The 9,940-nt window shown below is 41.2% G+C and overlaps 1 protein-coding gene across 2 annotated transcripts; it reads left to right on the top strand.

Annotated features, from left to right (window-relative positions):
• Positions 1–1,034: 1,034 nt before the first annotated feature.
• On the top strand, positions 1,035–8,160 carry wu:fl23c11 (uncharacterized). Of its 2 annotated transcripts, XM_056386025.1 has the most exons (16): positions 1,035–1,323; positions 2,144–2,171; positions 2,252–2,386; positions 2,643–2,762; positions 2,870–2,997; positions 3,499–3,613; positions 3,701–3,742; positions 3,886–4,019; positions 4,123–4,185; positions 4,275–4,332; positions 4,423–4,649; positions 5,347–5,394; positions 5,571–5,622; positions 5,845–5,940; positions 6,021–6,059; positions 6,703–8,160. In XM_056386025.1, the coding sequence occupies exons 1-16, from the start codon at positions 1,198–1,200 to the stop codon at positions 7,494–7,496; spliced, it is 2,205 nt and encodes a 734-aa protein (XP_056242000.1). In that variant the 5' UTR covers positions 1,035–1,197; the 3' UTR covers positions 7,497–8,160. The 2 variants fall into 2 exon arrangements, with proteins under 2 accessions (XP_056242000.1, XP_056242001.1); XM_056386026.1 differs by lacking the exons at positions 1,035–1,323; positions 2,144–2,171 and having other exon boundaries at positions 2,340–2,430.
• Positions 8,161–9,940: the final 1,780 nt, after the last annotated feature.

Below are 9,940 nucleotides of genomic sequence, written 5' to 3'. Positions count from 1 at the left end.
GATGTGACACTGAACTCACCCACACATTTCCCACTTTTACTAAGCTGACATACATGATGTAAATTCCAGGTGTGGGTTATACTATATGACAAATACAAGAATACAGCCATTGAAAATAGGGGTAAAAAAATTTTATGCAGCTTATACAGTCATTTGAATTTAAGTGTATATGGAGATTGAATCCCCCTTTAAACTAGGTGAGTTTAGTCACATGGGAACAGCCTTTATACCATAAAATAAAGCGTTAAACCACAGAGTTTAAGAGAATGTTCCCTGGGCACATGGTAATCATGGAAACAGTCAAATATATTTAAGATCCACAAAGAATTTACATCTTTGTGATTGCACACACTAATGCACCACAGCTTGCACAGGTGTCATGGTTCTAGATAAGCAAGAATACAAATTATGATCCATAACAGCAGACTTAATCGACCTACTCACCTGGCAAGAGTTTAATCATTAAACCATAGCAGGCCAACTGAAGACATTCAAACAACTGCCACTACTGTAAGAACTTGGTGCAAAGGTGATCTAGAGTTTATGAGACAACCCTCTAACTAAATGGTCACAGCCTCACAGGTTGAATTCCTGTGTTTTGTGTGTTTTGACAACCATGTGCAGTTGAGCGACAGGCTGAATACTCTCCCTGCTCACTTAATTATTGTAAGAGTTCAAAGCTAAAAGAAGAAGGTAATCATGACCATGAAAAGGTGTTGGTTCAGTAATATTCTTGGTAATTGAGATCACCCAGAAATTATTTGACTTTACCTCATGGGCTTATCATTAACAACAATTGGCTCTTTCTCTTGCAACAAAAGAGTCGGGCGTGCTTCTAATCAGACCAGCCTTTTTTCTTTTTTGCCTCTTATTTTATGCTATTCACCCCGTTCAATCATTCACCAACCAAGCAGGTACCTGTCATACTCGTGACAAGTTTCCTCGATCCAGTCTGAACACGCCCAACTCCCCAGCTATCAATCACTGGCAAGGACGCCTAGGGGGAAAATAAAATAGGAACGTCACAAATGTCTGCTGTTGTGGCACGAGCCGAGGTCACTCTTTTCTGAGAGTAACAAGCAGTGTCATGCTGGGAGGCTGGCTGGACCCAAGGCTAACAGGATTTCTTCTTTGTGATTCGGAGGAGGGTAGTTTAGTAGTTGGTCGCGAGGCGTGCGCAGGGGCGCTCTCCAGGACATGGCTCTCACACTCCTTCGGGGGCCACATGTTATCTTCCTTCTGCTGTTACCGCTGCGCTTCTGGCTGTTTGTTTGCGCGCTGGAGATGATTGACCAAGACGCACCTGAACTCACCTGTAGCGAGGTAACAAGCCACCATGATAATCCTCCGCTTTCTTAATAATGTCGCCATGGAACCAGACTGTAACAAAGCCACTTCTTTAATTATGGCTGTAATGTCTCAGTTTTGTGTTCTAACGCCTTATTATGATGTTATTTTGATGTTATGATTTTATTATATATCTATTATATTATAAATATAAATCCTTTATGATAAAAGACAGCAGCTAAATAAAAATCCACTTATAGATTGTTTGTAATTTAGTTGATCTACTTTTTCTTCATAATGTGAGGTTTATTTCCATCTTTATTATTGTTTATGGTTGATATATTATAGTTGATATAGTCAACTGACACATGGATAATAAGTGTAGTGTGCAGGCTTCATGTTTTGGCGTGGATTCAGGGAAACAACACGGACAAACAGAGAGATCAGAGTTTAATACTCATTACTTATTTACAACTGTGTCTCCGCATGACACTTTATTCCCCTGCTCTATTTCCAAGGAGAGTTGTTGTAGCTTGTGTTTTGTTTGATGTAAATCCACCGAAAAGAACATCATAGTATCATATACTCTGTCCTATGAAAAATCCTGCTTTCATTATGGTTACTTTAAGTTTAAGACAATGATTTTTTAATATTAGCTCCTCTCCTGCATAATCAGCGCTTTAGCTGCTGATAATCAGGACTTTTAGTGCTGGTAGAACTACTTTAAGTTTGTAGAGGAGCTGGACACCTCCTTCAATACTGTTGACATTTGTGGTACTCAAGAGGCGAGTTTCATGATGGGTGAATGGACTTGTTGGGCACGCTCAGTTCTCATCGACCTCTTGTCTTTCTTCAGGGTGTGACTGACTGCCACGTGAGCTCAGGTAAACAACACGATCAACACGAGTGCATCTCATTTCATGGAAATGGTCTGTCTAAAGCAAAAACGCTTATCTTTCCATAGTCTCTCCGTACCCTGCTGTCCTGCTTGATCCAACCGATACAGCCGACGCTACGCATATGCAGCTTAAAGTGATGCTGTGCTGTTCAGCCGCACAAGACTGTGAACCTTGCCTGCAAATCATTATCACTGTCCAAGGTGATTTTATCATAAATCTTACATCTTTGACATTGTCAACTCAGGTAACACACCTTGAATTCTTCTGACCATCATTTTTCCGAAAGGCATCATGCATTGTTTTCATCATGGTAAATTCTTTTGTTGGTGCTTCTGTTATTGTCAAGCTGTTTTCTGCATTCTTATCTTTGTTGTCTTGCTTGTCAGCTAGTCAGCTGCTGTCAAAATATTGCTGTAGTTTTTACTGACAGCGACTGCATTGCACATATATTTGCAGAAGTGGATAATACAAGGGAGGTTTCTGAGGAATCCGGTGAACGTACTGAGGAAGATGAGTTGTTCGGCATGAATCAAATGGCAGATGGAAGTGGTAATATTGTTCCCCTTGAACCAAGAGGTATAAAATCATGAGCTCAACCCAAAACACACACAAAGTCACACTTATTCTTTTCTACAGATGACTTTTTCATAGTTTTTTTTCTTCTTCTACTCTCTGTGTTACAGCTTTGAGAGTTTGTCTGAGCTCCCCGGGCACCACTGAAATTTGGAAGACACTGGAATTTAAACTAAGCCACTCCAGTTTAGTCCAAGCTTCTCAACAGCTCACACATAAGGAAGTTAATACTGGGCAGGTGTGAAGGAATTACTTCATGTAGTTGTTGTTTCTGTTGTTGATTTGTTGTGGAAATAACTAAATAGATTTACTCAGGAACTGTGCATAAATCAAAAGTTCAGGTACTTTAAGGTATTTTACTTGATTAGTTACATTTTATGTAATTTTATACCTGAACTCCACTACATTTCAGTGGGAAATATTGTACTTAATCAATTCTGCATTACATTTATTTGATAGTTAGAGGTTACTTTACAGTTAATATTTAAAAAAATATATATGATAAGCTTATAAAATACAGAAGATTAAACAAAAAAAAGTTTGAGGGCCAAACAGGTAAAGATGTTACCTATGTAAAGGATTTTAATACTTCCTCCAAAGTGGCTAGTGTCACATTGTGCTGCATTCCTATTTCCTGAATTGCTCAAAGAGACAAGTTTCCAAAACATCTTTGTCTTTCAGACTGTTGATCATCACTGAGTAATACAGAGTTTCAATTTACAAATGTACATGTTTCCAGAAAATGCAGCTGCTGTTGACAGAGAAAGTGATGTTTGGCAGTCCTGTTGTGGTCCAGGTCTACGCACATCCAACATACCACATCCAAAATGTCACAATCCCGTCTTTAGAAGAAGGTGAGGTTAAGTGTTGGAATGTAAGCACAGACAAGCTTAAGTGCAGGGTAATCTCATTGAGTATTTACTCCCTCCTGTATCTTTCAGTTTGCTCCATGGACCTAGAGATGGCTGTAAAGGACTGTGATGGTAAGAGATGCTGTAAAATCACTTTGTTATCACCTGTGTTTTTTTCTATTCTGGCATGTATTGTCTACAGTTGGACATATTTGTAAAGTGGCACCTGTACAGCTCAATTTGAAGCTATGATGACGGACGTCTCTCTGTCTCAGCTCCCAGACTCCGAGCTGAGACTGATCATAAGAGAAACGTGGTCGTCCTCCATCTGGAAAACACTAATGCCACACAAGATGATCTCATGTGCCAGATAATGAGGAATGAAATGCCTGGACAGATTCTTGAATGGGTCAGTCAGTGCTAAATCTATTATAAATCCAGACGATGCATTCATATCAGTCTGTCAATCAAATATCAATATTGATCTGTGTCACCTTTTTTAACCTTTGCAGCCCAAAGGCAAGAGAGAAATTATCATCTCGTCAAACTTGGTTGCCCCATGCCTGTGCTTCCAGGTAGCTGACATGTTCATAGTAACAGACAACAGATAATAGATATTTATTTTTTGAAAATATTAACATATATAACAACTTTTTTTTTCCAGGTGCGGTGGAAGGGAAAAGCATTTCGGAGAGAATTCTGCCCTTTCAAGAATCAACAAGGTAAAGGGAGTTAACCGAGCTCAGATCAAAATTAATTTGCGTGGCAAATTAGATACATATCGTAGCAATCTTTTTTTTTCTTTTTTTTAGATGCACTTGAAAGAATGCAGCACAATGTGTCTGTGTCCATGGAGGAGTTTCAAATGAGGGAGGGTGGCACAGGGCTGAGCTGGAATGTGACTGCCCCCTGCAGACTGGAGGCAGAGGTGTGGCTGTGCAAGAAAGATGTGGCAGGAGGCCAGTGTGAAGAGGTGATGGGCTCCAGACAGAGACTGCACAGCCATGCAGGCTGGAGTGCAACGCACAATGGACACTGGGTAAAAAAACATCAGGAAAAACTGAGGATGTACAGAGTGCTTTCTTTTCCTGAGCTGAGCCTCTTAGGCAGCACTTTCTCTCAGGCTATCAACATCTGTTTACAACGAGACACATCCAGGGCTGTAGTCAGGATTTCCAGTCCCTCCATCACTCCAACACTGTTTTTAAAGCCTTTGCTACACTGACAGGGATTAAATTCTAGGGGGGAAATGCTGAAGCCTTCAGTGGTTAAACTGTCCTCCTCTGTTTGCTAAACCTCCAAAATCCCTGAAAAAATACCCATGATCTCAGTGTCCTCAGTAGTAGCTATGGCCCCGGTCAGATCCTGACTGTAACCATGAACCTAACCCTCACCTTAAATGTCCATAGCTGTGGTTTCTATGCACTATAAAGAGTATATACGTAACAGTAATGCTGAAAACTTTACAAACCGAGCTTTTAAAAGCTTTAGAGTGGTTTCCTTGATGAATCATCTATTTTCAGCACGTTGATTTTAATGGCTCACATTCAGCAAACATTCATGAATTTAATCACTTTAAAGAGTTAAATTATATAAAAACGGACACAACAAATTCAGCCATAAATTATCAGACAATCTCAATTTCTATTGGTTCAATGTGAACAAATTTTTTACACATCGCGTTTAACGACGTCATTTTTAAAATTTATTCATTTGATTCTTTATTCACTTTTCAGAAAACAGGAGAATTCAATGTGTCATCACATCCTCTGCTTTGTGTTCAGGTGAGAAATGGCTTAATACCCTATATATAGGAAATATAATATACATACAGTACAGTAATAAAGTAATATTGTACAGTACATACAGTGGACCCCGCTGTATACTGTACAATATTTTTTTCATCACTGCTTCCTACAGTACGTACTGTACTAACATTAACTTCTTTACTCATTTTTAGATAAAGATACATGGGATGAAGTCATACTTAGAGCCCCAGTGTCTGTTTGCAAGTAAGACTACTAATTATTGTCCAGACCCAGATTAGACGAGTTTAATGTTTAACTCTTACCAGCTAAAACAAACCACATTTCTTTCATTCTTAATCGGTAAATAAGTTATTAGGCCTTGGTGCTTTGCACTGTACACCCGCCACTGTTAAAGCCATTATTAGTGCCTGTGAAACTTTAACATGTTTTATGAAGAACTTTGTGCTTTATAACTTATTTTTCCAGCATCTCGCTGGAGATGGAGCCTGCCACTCCTCATCGGATTACTGCTGATGTGTCTGGCCATACTAGGAGCCTATTTTATACAAGGGGTCCTGAAAGGTCAGTTGTTTGTCATGTGTCATTAAATATTTATAGCACCGCAGCAAAAGATCTCAATGTGTACTCTGTTTTTCTTTCAGGCTATGTGTGGAGATGGTTGAAAGAAGATGACGTTAAAGGTGTGTGCAAGTCTGAGATCCATTTCAGACTGGGAAAACACTATTTTCTGCATCCCCTAAAATAAATCTTCATAATTTCATTCATGCATGTGTAGAGAATAATAATGCTCCTGTGTTTACTGTTGCATGAAGTGCTCTTCCCACTACTGCCACTGTCTGTGCAGCAGTCTAATCCATGAAAATCATCTCCTCTTATCCTATCTCATATTTTGACTATACTTTTTGACTATACTTAAAGTAGCTGACAGTCGCCAGGGAAACAGTGGACACTTAAGTTATTGCTCCCAGCCAAGAAACAGTCTGGAACACAAATTCCACATAAAATGACAAATTGTTGTTTTAACACTTTGGTTTTTGTAAGGGTTAAACAAACGAGATATAACCTGTTAGTGAGCTTTAGATGGGCTGGTAGGTGGATTTTGTAACTGTTTGACAGATGCAAGGCTGATATTTTTTTTTACCACGGTTTCTATTTTGTGCTAAGCCAAGCTAACAATCTACTGTAGCTGCGTATTTAACACACAGATATGAGAGTGGTATCAATCTTCTCATCTAACTTTCTTCCAGAAAGCAAACAAGCATATTTCTGAAAATGTCAAACCATTCCTTAATTCCTCCATCTTTTAATCTTTTTCTGTTTCAGGTGCAGTGGGTGGTGGTCATGTGGTTTTGCTGTACCCACCTGATGATGACCAGGTTTTGCCAGAGCTGATGTGTCACCTGGGCTCATCCCTCCAGGCCCTCGGTTTCGGTGTGTCCCTAGACCTGTGGAGCCAGACTGAGCTCAGCGTACTGGGCCCCGTGCCTTGGCTCCACTCAAGACTGGACCGATTGAAAAAGCAGGGGGGCAAAGTGGTGCTAGTCCTAACCCAGGCCACCTGGATAAGGGCTGAAGAATGGGGAGCTCGGAGCTGGGAGAAGAACAGAGACAGAGAGAAAGAGGAGGCAGGAAGGAGCTACCCCGCTTCTTCTCCCTGTGTTGATGTCTTTAGTGCTTCGTTGAGCTGCATTCTAGCGGACTATTTACAGGGCCGTGCTGGTGAGCGGTTTATGTTGGTACAGTTTGAATCACTTCCACCTGAGCCTCCAGGTGGTTTACGGCCGCTGCCAGAACTTTTCCGTGGCCTTCATGTCTACAGCCTCCCCTCCCAGAGCCTGGGTTTTCTGACTGAACTGGCTGGGGCTCGGCAAATGGCCACGGCATCAGCCAGGCGGAAGAGGGCAGGGGGGCTCAGGGTGGCATCCCGAGCTCTGGCAAGAGGGCTGTCAGGGTTCACAGCAGGGACAACTGTGCTACGCCTTGCAGGGGTGTCCCAGAGTTGTGTTGGCGTAGGAGTAGAGGACTGTGGGGAAATGGTGCCGTTGCAGCCATGCCTAATTACGCCTCCCTCCAGCCCTGACACAAGCCCTAAGGTCAATGAAATGGACTGGGTCTGACAGCAGGACCAAGCTTCAGTTTTCGGATGAGCAGCCAGTAATGACTTGAAAGATCCTGAAGTGATATGGTGAGACACTCATAAAAATCAGTATCAGTTTTCAGCCTTTGCATTTGCTGGTCTAAACATCTGGGGTCTAGTAGCTGTCAAAAAAGGGGTTTGGCAGCAGAAACAGTCGCTTGTTTTTCAAATATGAGCAGGGCTGTTATTGCTTGAGCTGTTGCCGCTCCGGAGAAATTAAAGAGCACAACGTTAAAACCTCACACTAATTCAAAAAGAAAATTCAAGGAAAAACATGACACAGATTAGTTACACAGTGGTCTGTGGTGAATGTATTTCAAAACCAGCACGGCTTAGCAGACGACTAAAATTACATTACAATACAAAAAGAGGATCTTAGTGAAGCAAATTGCTCTTTTGTGTTGGTTCTGACCCTACAGCTGTTTTTCAGTCTTAAGCCACGTGTGTGTTTATTTACTAGTATTTGCAACCTGCATGCCATTGTATTAAATATAAAAGCCCTGAGACACACAAAGAAAAATAATTAAACTAAAATAAGCTATTGCCGTTTGTATATTCATTTGCTTTGTGGGCATGCTGAGTCCGTTTTATACTGTGTTTTGTCTTCACTGTTTAGTGGGATTGAATAAAGAACGTTTCTTGAATCTTGGTTTGCTCTTCTGACCACAAATCAATGTCAAATCTTATTCTGCACAAACACAGGATGCCAAAAAATTACAGCAAAAACTGAAAAGTTGTTGAGGGAGTATTATTACAAGGGAACTCATAGGCTGATTCCTGCTTTGGGGTATTTCAGGAAATCCAGATTTTGCTATCTTTATCTGTGCGGGACACTACATTTTAAGGCTGCCTCTGCACAGGCAGTTCAGAGCAGATATCTTAAAGTGTCTCAAAGTGTTTACATAACAGCTTTAAAATGTATTTTGAATTCATCTGATACAGTGGCTCTGAAAAGATTAAAACAAAACATTAGAACAAAACTGAAAACACCCTCCATTGTGAGGGACAGTCGTAGTAGTAATCCTTTTTTCCACAGTTTACAGCAGCATCTCAGGTGGTAAAATGACAGAACAATAAACAATAGTTAGTGAGACAGACAAAAAAAAACCTTGAATTACCAAACAGGTAACACAATATTTCTATCTATGTCTTCATGTCGTAGAAATACTACAGACTAGGTCACTTTGTTTCCAGGTCAGAAGCTCATACTCATCTTTTCTGTCCTCAGTAAGCAGCAGCTCAGATGGTAAAAGGAAGAACAATAGATAATGGTTAGTGAGACAGACAGGTAATCTTTGAACTGCTAAATAAGTCATAATATATAAACAGGAATGTAGCTAGCATACACATTAGTGAACATTACTGTCTCTATATTATACTAGTATATTGTAGGTCATACTCACCTTTTTCATCCACAGTTTGCAGCAGCAGCTCAGGTGGTAAATATAATATGGTTCATGAAAATGCCACATTTACATGAAATTAGAGGGTAGATTCTCGTACAATTTTAAAATGGGGGCGTTTTTGGGAATACATTAAGATTTATAGTATATTCTACCATTATTTGATATTTTAGACCTAAATAGAATTCAGTTAATGCCCGTATATCAACGGGCTCTGCACGGCTGCTTGAAAATCAGGTGACAAGGCTCAGACTGCAGAGAGTGCTGCTCTGGGCGTTTGAACTTGAAGACTTCGATGATGCTGATGCCAAGCCTGTTCTCACGCTGGTGTGACAATGGAGCATGAAAATTGAAGACAGTGGATTTGAAGCCACGAAGTTGCTCAACTCTCCAGAGGCCATGCCTCCACGTTTTCAACATCCAAAGATCATTAAAGGCGCTCAGAGCAGCAGCAGTTGGCGCCCAGCAACAACCTGCTTGGCCCACGGGATGTGGTGATCCAGGTGGTTCCCAGAGTCCTTCAGGGTTTCCGGGTCCATCTTCCAAGCACCTACTTAAACATGCCCCAGCAGCAGCTGTCAGCGTCACAAACGCTGTTCTGGACCAGGTCTCCGCTGCTCTGTCCACTATGCTCCAACAGATCGCTTATCCCGCTCCGCTAGTTGCAACTTGGTCCTGTCTATCAACACAAAGGTCAGACAGGCTTACACTGAGGACGTCCTCATGAAGGAACTGGAGAGCTTTGCAGCAGATGTGCTGATCAACATCACTGATGTTACAGTCTGGGAAATCTGTGCAATGTTTCAGCCTCAGTTTCAGACTCATGCAGCAGTACCTGCTGATCTGAACATCACGTCAGGAGGAACAGATTGACTGCACCCAGCCAGCTGATGTGGCAGAAGGTGCAGAGACTGTAACCTCCCTCTCTGAATATTTGAATGAGGAGTGTGATTTGGAAGAAGACACAGAACCAACCAGAAAACCAGACTGTGTTGCTGTTTCTCTTCCACCGGCTCTCCTT

This window comes from Seriola aureovittata, chromosome 9 (genome assembly GCF_021018895.1).
Source record: "Seriola aureovittata isolate HTS-2021-v1 ecotype China chromosome 9, ASM2101889v1, whole genome shotgun sequence".
NCBI lineage: Eukaryota > Metazoa > Chordata > Actinopteri > Carangiformes > Carangidae > Seriola > Seriola aureovittata.
Note: the sequence above shows the minus strand (reverse complement) of the source record. Positions and strands in the feature narration are given on the sequence as shown.

Bases quoted from the DNA above. Each gene is read 5' to 3' on its own strand.
- wu:fl23c11 (XM_056386025.1), top strand. From the start codon at position 1,198: ATGGCTCTCACACTCCTTCGGGGGCCACATGTTATCTTCCTTCTGCTG. The intron at 4,020-4,122 runs GTCAGTCAGTGC...TAACCTTTGCAG, and splicing joins CTGGACAGATTCTTGAATGG to CCCAAAGGCAAGAGAGAAAT. The intron at 4,650-5,346 runs GTAAAAAAACAT...TTCACTTTTCAG, and splicing joins CAACGCACAATGGACACTGG to AAAACAGGAGAATTCAATGT.